This window comes from Columba livia, chromosome 8, assembly GCF_036013475.1.
Source record: "Columba livia isolate bColLiv1 breed racing homer chromosome 8, bColLiv1.pat.W.v2, whole genome shotgun sequence".
NCBI lineage: Eukaryota > Metazoa > Chordata > Aves > Columbiformes > Columbidae > Columba > Columba livia.
The window spans coordinates 26606345-26623628 of NC_088609.1; the positions used below are offsets into that span (position 1 = coordinate 26606345).

General features: G+C 37.6%; 1 protein-coding gene across 2 annotated transcripts in view; it reads left to right on the plus strand.

The window, feature by feature from the left end:
• The window catches only part of COL24A1 (collagen type XXIV alpha 1 chain), a 136408-nt gene that overhangs the window by 50739 nt on the left and 68385 nt on the right, over positions 1-17284 (plus strand). For both annotated transcript variants that reach the window (XM_065072646.1, XM_065072647.1), the window contains exons 19-21: positions 1595-1648; positions 11208-11261; positions 16145-16198. In XM_065072646.1, the coding sequence (XP_064928718.1) occupies positions 1595-1648; positions 11208-11261; positions 16145-16198 (162 nt within the window). The remainder of the gene's footprint in view (positions 1-1594; positions 1649-11207; positions 11262-16144; positions 16199-17284) is intronic.

Genomic DNA, 17284 nt, shown 5'->3' on the forward strand with positions numbered 1-17284 from the left:
ATATTTGATACTTCATATCTTATGCTTACACTGCATGGAATCCTCTAGAAGGTACTTAATTCCAAATGCACAAAGAATAAGGTCTAAGCTGCTTTTATTTCTAGTGACTGGTTAGTGAGTGAGTCAGATCTGAATACGTGACATCTTACTACGGAGATCAGTGTATGTGTCAGATTTTAATACAGGAGTACTTAGGATATTAGGTGTTCTATGACAGTCACTTTGAGGGAGAATAGGCATGTTGGTTATGTTTGAAACAAATGCAATGAGAGCTTTGGGAGCTACCAAGATAACTATTTGGGCTAGCTGAATTTGGAGAGAGTGTGTGAAATCTCATTAGTAATGGGCAGACCTTTCTCAAAAGGATAGGAGTAGTCATGAATTCTAATATTTACTGATTTTTAGCAACTGTAAAGGTATCTGTACAGTGCTGCCACTTCAGCTGGTTTGTAAATGCGGAGGTAGAAAAGGCATTGCACAGGGTTACCTGCCTTCTTCCTCACCTTTTTTTAGCACTGCTGTCTGCCTCTTTTCAGTGTATAATTACAAGCTGACAATATTCAATGCTGTTGAAGAATTCATCACTCCAGTCTCAGTTTTCTTAGGTGCAATGAAGCCACTGTCTGATAAAACTAGTTAGACCTCATGAATGTCGCAGGCCCTGAAGCTCAATTAAAAGAAACTTGATTTGACCCAGAGAATTTATAGTATAAACATTAACCCTGCAAAACCCACAAATCTGCTTAAGCTTCAACGGGGAAACTTGACCTTTTTGCTTTTAAAAGATAAGCATTTTCATTTAAAGATAAACGTGCAAATTAGCCTATTACTGAACAGTTGAGGATTTTAAGCACAAACTGAATGTGATCAACTTCTTGAGTTATGTTAAATTAAGATAAGAGAACTCAGACCTGTAAGTAGTATATTTAACTTTGTAGAATACATTTACACAAAATAATTTATATTAAAAACAAAAAGATTTGCAAGTCAGACTTGAATTTTGCTGAAGGAACACCTACTTATGGCAGCAACAGCAGCAAACTTTTGAAAATGTGGAAGAACAGATAAAGAAATATTTTGGTCAGTTTTTATGTGTCTCAGGATTTGTATATGATGGACTCACAAAACATGTGGATAGGACCTCATTTTACTATTATTAATGACAAAACTGCCATTTCTTTGACCATGTTTGGGTACTTAAACTACGTAGATAAGTATGTAAACCAACAGCCATAACAGTTACTTTCTGTAACTATATCACGTAGCTTTATTATGAAAACAGTTATATATTTCAAGTGGGTTTTTTTATACAACTATTTGGACCATCTGAAAACTCCCAGTTTAATTTTACTAAAGCTAATTTGCATTTTTCCTTGTGAATTCAAATATATATGTAGAACTAGTCTAATTGAGTCCAAGAAGTGGCTGTTCTAAGATTTCCTATTTAGTGCAAAAGTCATCTCAACAATTTTGTTGGCTTTCTTTTTGATAAATGTTTTAAAAATCTTCTTAACAATCTATTGTTGATGTTTTGTTTTGTTTTTTAAAAAAACAAAGTAAATTATCATTAAAAATCTGTGTGGATTTTTTTAAGGGGAAAATAGGAGAACCTGGATCCCATGGACCACTGGGTCCTCCAGGACCTGAGGTAAGAAATTGCTTGATAAGGTAGACAGAATGTAATTCACTTCTAAACTACAAAAATCAGAGGTAAATGAGTTTGCTTCACAAAAGATTGTGGTCTTGGTAGAATTAGAAAATACTTTTTATCCAGTCATATTTGATGAAGTCATTCCCCTCCATAAAGTACAAAAGATTCGAGCTCATTATTTTTAATGCAAAATATTAATATATAGGGTTTTCAAATACAAATTAGTTTCCTATTTGCTGATGTGATTAGGATTTACTGTCTTTTGAATCCAGGTGTTATTGCTTACACTTTGAATGAGGCTCATGTTATTTCTCAGGCACACTTCCATTCATGGATTCTACAGCATTTTTACAAGTGGGATTTTCCAAGCCTGGTTGCATGTTTATCTCTTACAAAATAATTTTATTTGCAAGGAATGCAAAGAATAATCACCAGGTATATAGTAACCATTGCCAAGCACTTGAATCTAGCAGCACAGTTGCTAAAGAACTGTATAATGCTCTAGGAGTCTACACAGAAGCTAAGTCTCTAAATTGTTCGTTTCCACTGCTTTTTGGCATTTATACCATGGCCTATAAGAAAAAAATGCTGTGGACTGTACAGAAAAGACATACGTAGACAAACATACATATTCTGGAAAGATGAAAGGAAAAAACGCAGATTTTTCTTTTTAATCAGCCTCTTCCAATGGATGCCTTTTTAAGAAAATATATCTGGAAGATATATATCAGTGACAATGCTTGTTCTGGCCTTACAAGATGCAAAAACTCTGGGACCATATCTCCTCAAACCAAACCTGCCTTTTACAAGAGGGAGCCTGAGTCCTCTGATCCTCAAAGAGCAAATTACTGGGTTTTATTACTTTGTTATAGCTCCTCTGTATCCCAATGAACACACTTTCTTATTGGAAATGAGTCATCATGGAGAGAAAAGTCACTGTGAAATATGTTGCAGCAACAGAAGATGGTCTTTTCAGAATAAGCCAATATGTTTTAGTCAACAGGGAGAGAGTATTTTCATGCCCTTTAGTTAGAATGAAAAAGGCACAAAGCCTGTGCACGCTGCCCACGTGTCCTTGTGACATCTCTTTGTATAACTGCTAGCAAGGAAGACCTGTGGCAGGTTAATATTAAATTGTTGGTCTTAAAGCCTGTGTTCTGGTGACTCTGGTGCCTGTCCTGGCAATGGTTCATAGTGTTCATAGTTACTTATTCCAGCCCAGGCAATCTGTTCCCTTAGGCCTGGGCAGAAATTAATCTCTAGTACCCTCAGGGCAGTTACTGATGGGAAAACTTCCTGTCTGAAAAGCTCAGCATTTCCTTTGGCTCAGGAGTGCAGAATTATTTCAGCCATTAGAAGGCAAATAAAGTACTTTATGTTAGATAATTAAAGCTGGAGTGTCCAGGTATTTTTCTTTGAATAATTGTCTGCAAAATGTCAGGTTTAGAATTACAAAACGATGTTTCTCTTAACTTTATTTTGATCTGTCTTGTGTGACTGAGGTTCTTACTTCATAAAAACATGGTCACCATACGGCAAAATAACAGAAATAGAGGGAGGTAGGACAGAAGTATACCAGTATCTTGAACAAACTGGAAATTCTGTGAGTTCTGTAATAAAAGGAATTTTTTTAAAAAGCCTAAAACTGAAGATTGTGTCTTATTCTCCCTGTTACTCTGTCTTATAACAATAAGCTAGTAGTTGTTTAGCTGAAGTTATTTAGGCACAACTGGATGTACGAAGTGTGAGCAATTAGTGCAGATTTTCCACAAGAAAAGCCTACTGTTGTATATCTAATCACATCTTTTTCCAAAACTAGACAGCTAGCAAGTCAGGCAGAGCTGCTTTCCTTGTTTCTGTTTTGTTGTCTGAATGGTCAGACTTCCCACAACCCCGTGTAGAAAATGGATGTTACATCCTATACTACATCTTCCCTTGATGTTTCTGGAAACAGCAGAATGTGATGAATTAGTGTCTTACAAGGGAAGTACTTTGAGTTTGGTGTGGACATGACAACTCATACCATATGCCTTTTAGGAAAGATTTTATTTAGACAAAAAAAAAGCTATGTTGGTATTTGTTAGGCATTGCTGTGACTGGGAGGAACAATGCTGTGTCTGCCCAGTGGCAGAACATTTCAGATCCTACTTCAAACTTCTGTCCAACTCTAAGACAGTGAGGTTTATAAATGTGCTCTGTCCCCATGTTCAAACTTGTTTTAGGTATTTGTGATGTAAGAAACAGGGGATTCGTTGGTCTCTCCAATTACACATGTGAGTATGTGTATGCAACTATATCAGTAATTTTCTTCCTGTGTAAACCACTGTAAATCAGGCAGTGCCGCAGCTGCAGTCTGTAGTTGACTGCCAACAGCAGTGGGAGCAGGCTTGGCAGGCATCCTTCATCCCCTCAGGTTTTTGGCTTTTTATGTGCAGGTCAGCAGTGAATTGCTTCCAAACTCATTCTTCTGCAGCTGTGCAGCCTGGGTGCACCAGAGCAGGGTTGCAATGAGCCACCCACTGATAGCCAGGGTCTTCTTAAGAACTGCAGTGCCGATGGGCAGGGACAGTGGCCTCGTGCCTGCTCTCTGGGTGACCGTACAAGGGGTGGCTGCCAAGTGCATTTTCTTCAGTGCAGAAGTCCTTCAGCCTCAAGCCAAGTCCTCTTCTGGGTACATTGCTACAGAGCCAGGGTCTGTCATGTGCCTGAATGCGCACTGCTTGCAAAGTGCTGGATATTTTAGTGAGTCCTTTATGGAGCATATTCTTCAAGTTCACACATTTTCCTGCTTTGTCATGCATTTAAAAATGATCAACCAAAATTTCAACTTTCTGGAGAGCTTTGTTTTATCAGTATGACGACTGGAAAGTGCAGGTCTGACTGTTTTGACCCACAATGCCTGTGCTTACTGTGTATGAGGAAGTATGTAGTGCTTATTGTTAATGTGAATGAAATTTGACAAGGCTTCCACATGTATTCAGAATATTTTATGGTTAAATTTTGCTCTGTGAATCACATCTAAATATCCCTCAAGAATGAGTGTGATAGTTTCCTTCAGATGTGCCTTCAGATGTCCTCCGAGCATTATAAATTTGTTTAATCTGGAGCAGAGGGAGCGTTAGTCATTATCTTCAGTAGAACTTTTTTGATCTGTGCAGTATTTTGATCTGAAGTCGTTAGCTTATTCTTTCAGGAAGGTACTCATATGGGATTCAGCTGCTATGTTTCATGCTTAAGGCAATAGCATTACAAAGGAAAAGGATACATTCAAATAATACTAAACAGTCAAAAAAGCACGTATTTTGTAAGTGAATCACTGGCTGCTTTGAGTTAATTTGAAAAAAAATGTTTATTTTTAATGCGTGTTTTTTCTTCTCACATGTTGTTTTGATGTGCAAACAGTGCCATGAGTGCAGTGATAACAGCCTTCTGTTTCAGTATTGCATCAAACAACTTGTATGCAACTTGAAGGGAATACAGAAATGAAGACAGCTTTAAGCTGAACTAATTGCATATTCTGGCATGCATCTGAAGAACTGTTCCTGTTGCAGAATTGCTTATACTTTCTGCGTGCCTTTGCACAGAATCTTATCTGATGCTTTCCTAAAATTATTTGACATAAGTACTTCTTTTTCTTAATATGTATTAATGTTGCAGAAATATTCAATTTGCCTTGACTTTTTGATAATGCTGAACAATGCTTGTTCATGTGACCTTCCTGTGTTTTCTTCTGAGTGATTGTGATAGTTCAGCCTGTGCATGTTGGGTCTCAGTCTGTTTCCACAGACCTCTGGAGGTATTTTGCATGGAATTTGTCTTCCTGGACATTTTTCACGCAGAGTTGTGGTGAGACTTCACTAGAAAAGAAGGGATGCGCAGACAAACAAATCTTGATTTGTGTTGCTTTATCAGGGCATTATTTAACTCCTGATGTTCTGAATCTGCCTAGAGGAATGCAAGCTAATATTTAAATGTTTTTCATTTGATTTTTAACACCTGCAGCACTTTGGCTCTTGGGTTTTGGTGTTGATCTTAGAAGAAACTTGCAAAATAAATTTGAAATTTCTGCTTTACTTTTTTTGTTTGGCCTTAGCCTAGATGTGATCCTATCTGTATGGGCACACAGTTGTTAGCTGCAGAGGAGCAATGTCTAGTGAAATAATCCTCCTGCAACAAAACAGAGTTCCTCTTGCATGAAGATTTTTTACACTGACTATTGGTTACTAGTCTCTTTTCTAAGGGTTAAAGTTAGGCATACTTGATTTTCAGAATGTACAGAGTTGTTCCTGATAACTCTGTTCTCAGGCTTTACCTAACCCCACTGCCACTTATATGATTAGAAGCATGCCTGAAAGAAGACCTGTTCCTCAGACCTTAGTCATTTAACTGTTACAGGAAGACTTGTAACACAAAACCAAGCCTGAATATTTTAAAGTAAATCCATAATCTGGCATTTCTGTCTCTTATGAAATGCCCGCATTTGATGCTTTTCACCATAAGTCAGAATAAAATTTTAAAATATACGTCTATCTGTTTAGCATAGTTACATTTACTGGAAAGTTCCACAAAGGTATCTGTTGATGTTGAATGACTGGCTTGACTATTTTTGAGTCTTGTGAAAGCAATTGGCTAAGGTCTCCAGGGTTGTGACTGCCCAGCAGACCACCTCTTCTGTGGTGCACCTTATGGGTTGAGTGCTGGATGTCTTCAGGGCAGACTGGGAGACTATTAAACAGAGTTCAACGGCAAGTGTAGCCGTAACCAAACTGTGCCAAGCTCCCTCTGGACATCATCTCTGGTCCTCGAAGTGGGTCTGCACTGAGGTTCTTCCCAAAGCTCTTGATTTTTCATGTTGTAGATTTATCGAGTGCTACAAGACTTCATCTTTAATTTGTTGGTTTGTGGCTGGTGTTGCTGTGCTGGTCAGTCAGGTGAACCACCAGCTACCTTCTTGGCCATCAAGAAACTGAGCAGGTCTTGAAGGGTCTGTGTAGGGCCTTACACTATTAAGTAGACTACGCTAGATAGTACTTATTGTAAATACAGTGATCGTAATGTGCATTGCGTATATTATGTAGGTGCATTAAATGGCTTTAAATGATGATGCAGCACATTTGGAAAACCGGTGACTTGAAGTCTCTCTCAAAAAACTCAATCACTAGTGTTTTGCTGAGCATGGCTGAACAGATCTGCCACGGTCAATTAGTAGCACAAAGCAACATAACCATCATTCTACTAACATCTTAGAAATAGTAAATTGAAAAGCTTTCGTGCATTGTATGCTGTAATCCATGATTGCCCTTTTTTCTGTTCTCTGGCAAATTGCAACTGTACAGTTGTAATTTGTACTGTTAGATTCCTTCCTCCACCCTTTTCAAAATCAGAATTGAAGGTTTGTAGGAAAAAACTGAAGTTTTGTCTCTGCCCTTTAAAAATGCTGGCATTAAACTTGGGCTAGACTGGCACGCAAAGAAGAAAGCTCATTTCACGTCTTTTTTTTTTTTCTTACTATATTCCTCTTTGTACTTGGCACATTATTGACACTGTCATGCAGTTGTGCAAATGTCAGAGAACAAAGTCCTGTAGCTTTGTCAATACTGACATTTCTAAAACTGTGTAGAGAAAAAAATAGGCTTTTCTGATTGAATTGTATCTCTACATAGTACCCTCTTTCAGAAGAATTATAAACACTTCTTATTTGAAAGTAAAAAATCACAGCTTATTTTCACAGTTTAGGGAGACTGTAGTTTTATGCAGAAATCTTCCTTTCGTAATTTGATAGCTCTAATGAGGTATACTGTTGACATTCAGTAGCTGCATCCAGTCAGTATTACTTCTGAAAATTCATTATAAATTCTCATTCAAATGAAACACAGCATGTGACTGAATGAAATAATATTGGAGCAGGGATATGGGTAAGCCAAAGGGACTGTCACAATCCCTGGAGAAGTTGTTGCTCTGTGGTGCCCTTGCACCAGTGCTTGTGTCTGGATTCCATTGAAGGCTGCAGAGAAGCAGGAAGGCGTGAGGGTCGGTGACTAAGAGCAATATGGCAAACATGGTGTGGAAACAGCTTGGAGTGAGTGGAATTCTGCAAATGTAAGAAAAGTCTAGTGGAAATGGAGTGTAATTTCCAAACATTTCTAGTATTTTGCTCCCATGTTAGCAGCCACACAGGAACACAAATGACAGAAAAGCAACAGACTTTGTACATCCCTCATTGCTGAGGCACTGGCTTCAGTACAAAAAGACATGCCCTGACATAGTAGCAGTATCACAAGCTCTGCATTTTTTGTTGAAGTTTATGTAGATAAATGAGAGCAATAAATATGTTAGTTTCATATTTAAATGTTTTCAGTACAGAAAGCAACACTTTCTCGGCAAGATTAAAGTGTGCTTGTCTTGAGATGGCTGGTACTTCGGTGTCCTCTGATACCACCTCTAGTTCAGTTAAACCAAGTGAACTCTAAAGTACTTTGCTGGCCAAAGGCCACATCTGCAGCAAGATTTTCAAAATAATTTGAAACCTACCAGCTGCCAGGATTTTGGCTGATGGGAAGATCAGCATCTATGCTTTGCATTTCCTTAGTAGAATTTGTAATATTGAGTGATGATTTGTTCAAAATAGTCTCTGCTGGAAATTACATTGCAGCAGGAAACTATACATTGGTCTCCTGGCCTTTCATTTATGAAAGGATAATGAATTTTTAATCTGGAGTAGCTTCACGGGGACCTGGCTGCTGAATATCTCTTGGCAAATTCAGATAGAGGTAGAAATGTATACCACTTCACTATTCAGAATCTGAATGGCAAACACTATTGCTGAGGTGGTTTAAGAACCTGTTTCTGGTTCGTTCATTTTCCGGAATTAAGTGGCTGTCTGTGTCCTGGATTATTACAGTTACCTCATGGATTATTAACGTGAGAACATCTTGGAAATAGCGTTCTAATACTGCCATATCATCTGCATTTTGTTCTGTATTAGTGTTCAAGAAGAAAATGCTACATCCAGCTTTACAACAAAGACAAAAATGATGGAGATTTTAAACTTTCAAATGCATTACTGGAATTGATGCTCTCAGGCAGGTAGCCCTCTCGCACACTAAGACTTTGTCTGGCATGGGGGGGTTTCCAAATGTTGTGATTGTTCTGTGATAGTGCTTGTCAATGCTTATATCTCATAGCTCTTACTGAATAAATTCCAGATATATTTATACAAATAAATAAAGTAGATGTATTCCCTTATAAAAGTATAACAATCTCTCTGAACAGACATTTTTCTTGGCAGATTGTCTTCTGGAATGTTTGTTGCCATGAAAGAAATTGTCTCAGTGTCAGCATTTAGCGCTTGTTCACACATTAGAAAGTTAAAGATTTACAGGTGTTCAGAACCCACCCCTCGGTAACTGTTTAATGTCTGTAAATAAGCAAATATAAAAATAGGTCAATTCTTTGGAATCCTTTCTAACTCTTCAGTGTAGTTCAGCAGATAAGGATGGTCGGGATTTAAAAAACATCCTCGTATGAACTGTATAGAAGTCTCGGCTGATGTAAGCGAGCACTTTAGGTATCAGTCTGGGTACCTTGGTCCCATGTGACTAACATGCTCTGTGCCACCTAGAGGCATGGTCTTGTGTTGCAAAGCTTTACTAGTAGTTATTGCTTTACAGCAAAATGAAATTACTGCTGTGATGTTTTGTGTAATGCTGTGTTAGGGTTGTTCCACTTATTCTGAAAACTCAGGTTGTGTTTTACTCTTTTGTAGTTTGCTTTAGTATGCAGTAGCATTCAAATGCTAAACCTGATCTTTTTTTTTTTTTTAAAGAAGTCATAATTCAGTGTCATGTTTTGTTTTGTACATTTATTTTTGATTTAATATATAAACACACCGAAAAATATTTGCATCCCATTTAAGTCTCTACTTAAAAGTCTCTCTGCATCCTGCTAAGAACAGGTTATAGAAAACAAATGGAAGAAAACCATACAAGTAAGAACAATTATGCCCTAAATACTTTTAAAATTTTATTATAATATTGTAGTTGAGGGTGAAGTAGTATTTTGTTTGAAATCTCTTGCTTTACTATTATTTCTGTTTACTTTTCTGGTAAGTTTTGAGGGGATTTTTCTGGTTAATGTCAGCTAATTATGAATAATCATTAGAAATGGTTATTAGCTGTATTTTAAACAGCTGTTCTGGAAGAATAGAGTATGGCTAACTGTTATCCACCTAGTGAGGCTTTATTGTTGTTGTTTGACACCCCTTTCCTGCCTAGACAATCTAAAAAGTGACTCTCGAAGCTTCGATGATGACATGTGTTAGCATGTATTAGTATGGAAGGGTGCCCGAGAGAATTTCATGCTGGAAGTTCTTTATGAGATGCTCTTTAAATTGTTCTGGATGTGCATGATGCTTTCATTTCCATTATTGGAAAAGTATGCATGCAAAGAATGATATTTATAATTTTTAATCTGCAATGATTTTTGTGTTCAGGAAGAAGGAAACTTGTTTTTACTAGTGTTAGGCAATGGATTTACACAGATGTAGTAATATATATTTTACTCAGAGGAAGAATCTTCCGGTGGCAGACTTTCTATTCTCAGATGAGCAAGATTTAATGCAATTTAAAAGTTCATAAAAATAACAAAATAAAATACTATCTTGGCAGGTGACTGAGTGAGCCTTGTGCTAACTAAAAAGTAAATTACAAACGCTTTATTTTATTCTACAAATATAAAGGTTACATTTTTTCACTGAATGTTCATGAAATTTAACTTACTGCTGTATCACATAAGGGTTAGCTATATAATTCTTGTTTAATTAAAGTACACTAATTCCTTATAAAGCAACCTAATTGTAGCACTGGATTTCTCTGACATAGAGGCATCCTCATGGTGTCCCACTCAGTGCCTACTGGCCAGACAGTTTGGAGTGGTAATTTTAGTTTATTTATCGCCTTTGTATACTAATTTTTCCTTTACCAACAGCTGGGCACATACCACACACTATTTCGTAAAGGCTTATTCTGAATAATGCTACGTGCTGGTAACCGTCAGTTACTGCCAGCCAGACCTGGATTAGCACCTGCTGATTTGGAGGCAAAAGGCTTTCCACTCTTAAGCTTGTAGTGATCTTGTCCTTAATGTGCGGCCAAGGATGAAAGGGCTTCATCTGCTCTCTAAGCTTTTTTATAAAAAAAAATAGTTGAATTCATGAGTACAGGACCTGGTGCTGGCTGCTTTGTGGGATTTTTTTGTGCATCAAGACCGATCCAATGGTTTAATTTCAAATACTGCTTTGTGGATAAAAAGTCATGCTAAGAGAAATGAAACCCATACTGACATCTGCTAAATTGAGTTTAATGAAAGCTGCCTAAAATCTGTCACTTATCCAAGTCCTCTCAAGGAAACTTAATGGATTTTGACATTTTGGGGATGGTAGAACAAATCTATTTCTTGTTTCTGTGGTTCAGGTTTGTTAAATGAATGAACAGAATCAAAACAAGTACCTTGGAAACATTCCTATGCTGTAAATCATTTGTCTGTATGATTTCTTTAGGGTTTTCCGGGAGATATTGGTGTACCTGGATTAAATGGCCCTGAAGGTCCTAAGGTAAGACTATATGAAAACTTATTCATAATAACAATAAGCAGTATAAATCTCTGAGGAAAACTCTGAGAGGTGGACACTGACATTATGGGAAAGTAACCTTACTGACAAAATACAGGTATTTTGCCTCAGGTATTTGTATGAGGAAGTTAATCTAGTGTTTAATGCTGTACACACAGTTATGAGGGTAATTACTGTGTTAGACGGAAGCATGTAATGGCAAATTAAGCGCAAGGAAATTTGGAGGAAATGCTATGTAGCTAGGAAGTAGCATATATTTCACCTATATTTAAATAAAACGTATGCCGAATGCATGCAGCCTCTCTGTAGCCTTACCTGAGTAATAAAGAACTTTTAAAAACAAATTTAAAAAGAAATAGTACCTAAAGATATGGAAAAATGGGTAAAATTCACACACTAGGTTAAATAATAGATGAAATAATATAATATAATATAAGTTAAAATTTATCAAAAAATAACTGTGCCAGATTGACTCAGTGTCTGTTCTTTAGTAGACTAATATTTTAGACCAAGCTTAGGCAATAATTCACATGTATAGAGTTTTTGATGAAGCTTTGGATAAAAGCACACATGTGAAATTTTTGTTTCAAATGGAAAAGGTAGAGACTAGTACAAAAAGTACAAGTGGGTCAGAAATTAACCCAGAGTAAGATGATTGAATAATACCTAAAGATTGACTACTTGTTGAAAGGTGAGTACTAATTAAGTTCCTCTCTCACCAGCCTTGGTACTATCCTTGCAGTTTTTCACTGATAAATAGGCAGAAGTATGCTGGAATGAAATTTGTAGATGCAACAGAGTTCAGCATCTTTAGATCATCTTAAAAACTTCACTTGTACTAATTCATCCCACTGATGTGTGCAGGGACTAAACCGATATATTGTAAACTTAGAGCTTTGCACCTGGTAAGAATGATGCCACCGCCAGATCTTTCTGATATAAAAGCACACTAAGGTGGTAAGAAATTAAGTGAAATTTTAGAACACATGAGGCAAGGTATCTCTTTAAGGCCACTGCACAAAGCATGAGAAGACTTTATCTAAGTAGTACACACAGTTCTGGGCATTTGTATTCCAGGACAACTCAATCGAGTGGGACTAGAGGCAGAAAAGGATAACTGAATGACTGTGTTCTGAGAGCCAGCTTATTTCCTACCAAAATGAAGGGCCTTTTTGAGCTTTGTAAGTAAACTGGAGGGCAGAACTGTGCAAGACCAACAATATCATTACTCCAAAGACAAAACACGCGAGTTGTCCATGAATAAACAGAGATGGAAATTACAAGATCTCCCATCAGCAAGAGTTGGGAAATTCTGTGGCAGCCTATTGAAGAAGCGTAGGACAGGGAGCAGTAAACAGTTTAAAAATATAGTCTTATTTCTACCCGGAAGAGCATAACAATCTTTCCATGCCAAAGTTAATAATTCTTGAGAATAATCTGGTTGCCAAAGCCGTAGCCAATCTTTTCTGCATCTCATGTCTTTCAACTATGTCAAGTGCCTTGTCCTCAAATAGCCCAAACATGAACTTACTAGGAAGGCTGACAACTCGTTATCTGGTGCTGCAAACTGGGGAGATGTTAAAATACATTTCCAGAGACAAACGCCGGCTTTTTCTTTAGCTGGATTTCTTGCTTTGCTAACTTGTTTGTAGGTATGGATAAAGTTAGCAGCCCTGTGTGAATAAATCATAATGTGACCATTGAAGTGGCAGTTGCTGCTGTGATTTTGAATTACCAGGGCACTTAAAAAAACATTTTGATGTAAAACTGTGTAGAGGGTAAATAGAAGAGAAATATAACAATTCTTGAACTGCAGATCAGATTTAATCCTCCCAGTTGATACATGAACCATGTAACTGAGATCTAATCCCTGCTGCCCATTATTACTGATCTATTGCCTTTTCACAGATTCCAGGAAAAAAATACTAAACGGTAGCCTGCAAAGTTTAAGACTCTATATTCCTTTGATGTAGAAATTAAATAGCTGAACAAGATTCGGTTTGCAGCACATTTGGTGTTAGTGACAGAAAGCTTAGACAGCCTGCTCTAATCAGGAAGATTTGATGGCTTACATTTGAGAAGGAAGATTACCAAACTGGAAAAATTCTTACACTGCTCCTAGAATCAAGGGAGAAAGGCTGCTTAGCACTGGAAATGTTTGGCTTTTGGGATTCCCAGCTGTCTTATGTTGACTGCAGTTTTATAATAAAAAATTTCTTGCAGCTTTTATTTTTAGAAAACTGTTCTCAGTGTGCTGCTCTTTTCCTCATGTTTTTGTTTATGCTTCCTCAGAAGCAACACCTGTTTTAAAAGCCAAGAAAACAGGGTAAGCTTTATTTTTTAGCAGTTGGTGTGGGACAAGTTCAGCCTCTTGGTGGAAAGTTTAAGCTCTGTGAGTGTGATCAGCCAGCTCTAAATACCAGTAGAAGTTCTGGATTGTCAGTTTTCCATAAATTAGTGCAGTAATCAGCAAATCTGTCCTCTCTAAATAATGTTCAAAGGATTCATTACATAATTTGGTCTACAGCACATAACTCAGCTTGGAAACAGTATTTTACAAGGTGTTTGATCTTGATCCACCACTTATTAAAAAAAAAAAAAACACTCATTTAAAAAAGAGAATAAGAATGATTTTAAGAAGTTTTGAAATAATTTAGTTTGTTTCCTATGTTATTTTTGCAAGTATTTATGTTCTGTAACCAAGTGAAAGGAAAAGATGGTCCGACTGCAACTGTAGTTTTTCCAGTAGTGTGTGTTTTACTGTGGAAGGAGTTGAGAACTTCCTTCCTCTGTTAATTTATGTTCGTTTTTATAACACATTTAATATTTAGAAGTGGCTATTAGGAGTTTCACCACATCTAGAAGGGATGGTCAACTGGGAAGTTATATATGTGAAATGCAGGATAACTCCATTTGCTGACTCCCTCAGTTTTTTCCAGATGCTTTGGCAGTCTAATGACTACCTTAATTTTCTGTTTGTTGCCTGAAACCTCAAAGGAGCGACGGAAATTTCATTTAGTCTAAATATTCATTTTACAGTCTGGGACTTTTTTTTCCATATCCAATTAAGTGCAGTGGATGGGTGTGTACGGTAGCAATTACATTGTACTGAAAGCCATATAACCTAATGTTCTTTACTATTAGAATAAAACAACAGTTCTGGCAATGAATTTTTTTTTATGACTAACTACACAGGAATACTACTTATGTAATGCTACTAAAAGCCTTCCTGTCACTTTTTTTTGTGGTGATGTGTCAAACAGCAGCCCACCCCCTCCTTCCCAGACTGATGGGCTCTTTGATGAAACTCAGTACCTTGAGGTGTTCTGTTCTCTGTTCCATTTTACTCTGTTTGCTAAGTAAACTGTTACTGGACCAATGCCTGCACCTTCTGTCTAGACTTCAGCTTCATTAGTAAGCAGTTAATAAGGCTTACACTTGGAACTTTCCCACTATTGCTTTCTTCAGAGGCTAATCATATCTCTCCTAAAGGGCAGGGGTTTTTTTGCTTTATCTATTTTTTTTTTTCGAGGTTAGCTTTCACAGAATGTTAATAATATTTTTATACAGTTTGTTTGTTTGGTTTGTTTGGTTTGTTTGTTTTTTGTCTGTCCTATGGCAGGTTAAGTGTTTTTCCCAATTACCACTATTGTAATTGGGATGACCAAGATTTTTGACACGCTGCTAGCTATGAAGTCACTTTAAGTTTTGAAAATATCGATGTGAGCAGTCATGAAAACTCAGAGTTGGCTGAGGATAAGGTCTTTGTCTCTGGGAAGTCGATTATAATTCTGACAGAAAACTAAGAGCTGAAAATCACAAGTAGTTTTGGACAAGCTAGTAGTTTAATTTCATAGAACATCATAGAATCATTTCAGTTGGAAGAGACCCTCAGGATCATCGAGTCCAACCACACCCTAACTCTAGCACTAAAACACATCCCTAAATGGTTTGAGGCTTTAACCAGGGCAGTAAGGGTTTGGTTTTTTTAATGCCTTGGCCCCAGCGAGGCAGCACTTCCCTTAGAAGTGGGTCAGGCCTGCATATTGAGCCTCCTGTTCCTTTTAGAAAGGAGTCTCCTGCGATCACAACCCACTGTTTTAGCTTTTTGGAAGCTGTTTTTGATGGAGGGACCCTGTCACCTCCTTCCTCAATGTGGTAGTTTGGTTTTGTTTGCAAGAGCCTCATAACTATTTGGTAGGTTCAGTCCCATCTGTTCCATTCCTATTTGGGAACGGACCCTCCTCCTTCTAGGCTGGGTGGCACCATGCTGTCGTTGCCCCCTGTTCCTTGAGTTGCTGCATTCACCATCCAGGCTTTCATGTATATTGAACAGAGGCACCTGTTGGGAGGGTGGTGAGTCACCACAGCTGGGACTCGAACACACAATCCCAGGTTTAGGCTACTGGGGCTCCACTGCATAGTTCATTTCCATTGCAATGTTGTCATCACATCTTATGCTAAAGACTACATAAATCAAAGATCTATAAGAATCACATTGGTTCTGCTTTAATCCTAATATGATGGTGTGTTTTATGTCTTTGGAAAAGAGGAATTTTTCTTTTGTGAGCTCCAGTATTTTCTTATTTCCTGTTCAAAAAAACAAAAGAAAAAAAAAAAAGAAAAAAAAACTTCAGAAAAATCTATGTAGTAGAAGTTTGTAAAATACTTAGTTTTCCAGCAAATATTAAAATTCTGCTGCATCTTCTCCTGGCTTCCCAAGGGAAATCCTAATAACAATGGTAAGAAATGAGATTTGCTTCCTCAGTTTTGCATTTCTGTCCAGGTGTGTAAAGAGGGGAGAAAATAGACCAACCTGATTGTTAACTGATACAAGTTCTCACTGTGTTTGTTTGGATGTTTAGGGACTTCTGGGTGACCGAGGGCCTCCAGGGCCACAAGGCCCCAAAGGAATTGAGGTAAGATGTAAAATTCTCCAACTGAGCGATTGTTTAAAGGAAGAAGTTGTGAGGGGTAAGACAGACAATAATGGTTAGGTGTTTCTGGTGTTGTCATGCAAAATGTCAAATCTCTTTTGCATTTTGGCAGGTGTTGCAAAGGGGTTTAGCAGCCTTATGGGGCTATGCATCCATTATGTGTTTCATTTTGGTTATTTCAGTGAAATCTCAGATAATGTGTCCATAGTTCTTTTAGTAAAACTGGGGAAATGGGGGAAGGAGGGTGGTATGGAGATATAGAAACCATATATCAATTGAATTACAGTATCCTAGATACACTTAAGAGACTCCTATTTACTGAAGGGGGAGGAAGGCAGCTCTTCATTGAGTATTCTTAATTCATTGTAAAAAGAAAAACTCATGTCTCAAGTTAAAAGTAATTAACATGTTGCTAGAAGAGAGTAACTGCAGGGCAGACAGAGTGGTTTGACCCATCATTGCTGAGTCTGTCCCTGCTCAAAATTGTGACAATGTTGGTATAATGGTAGGTATACCAACAGTTTACAGCCATGTTAAAAGTAATTAACATGAGAAATAATTTAATCAGTGATTCTAGGGTTAGACCTCTGGACTTATAAGTAGATTTATTGTGGGCTTCCATGACAGATACTGAGTAAAAGCCAACAGTGGCAAAATAATCTGTTCAGTTAGAAGCCAGGAAGCTGTAGGTAGTATTTCTTCATTCCTCTGTTTCCTAATGCTTTAATTAAAAATGTTGTGTACTGCTTTCTCCAAAACCTGGAGAAAATCTTCCATATTGCAGAGGATCAGTGAACCATAAAATGATCACAGCATGATATCCTGGTATAGTTTAATATAATTGTGTAACAAGTGAATCCTGAAGAGTTCACGTTGCAGTCCCGCATAATGCAAAATTATATCAGTGTGCTGCACAGCACAGGCACAGTGTCTCATTTCCTCTCTCATGCACCTGACAAGCCTGAGCCCCAGCCTCCCTCCATTCCTGAGAAAAGACAAGGATAACCCCTGGCAAAATGGCCTGGTTAACTTAGTGGCTGTGGCACAGCAACTTGGAAAAGCAGGAAT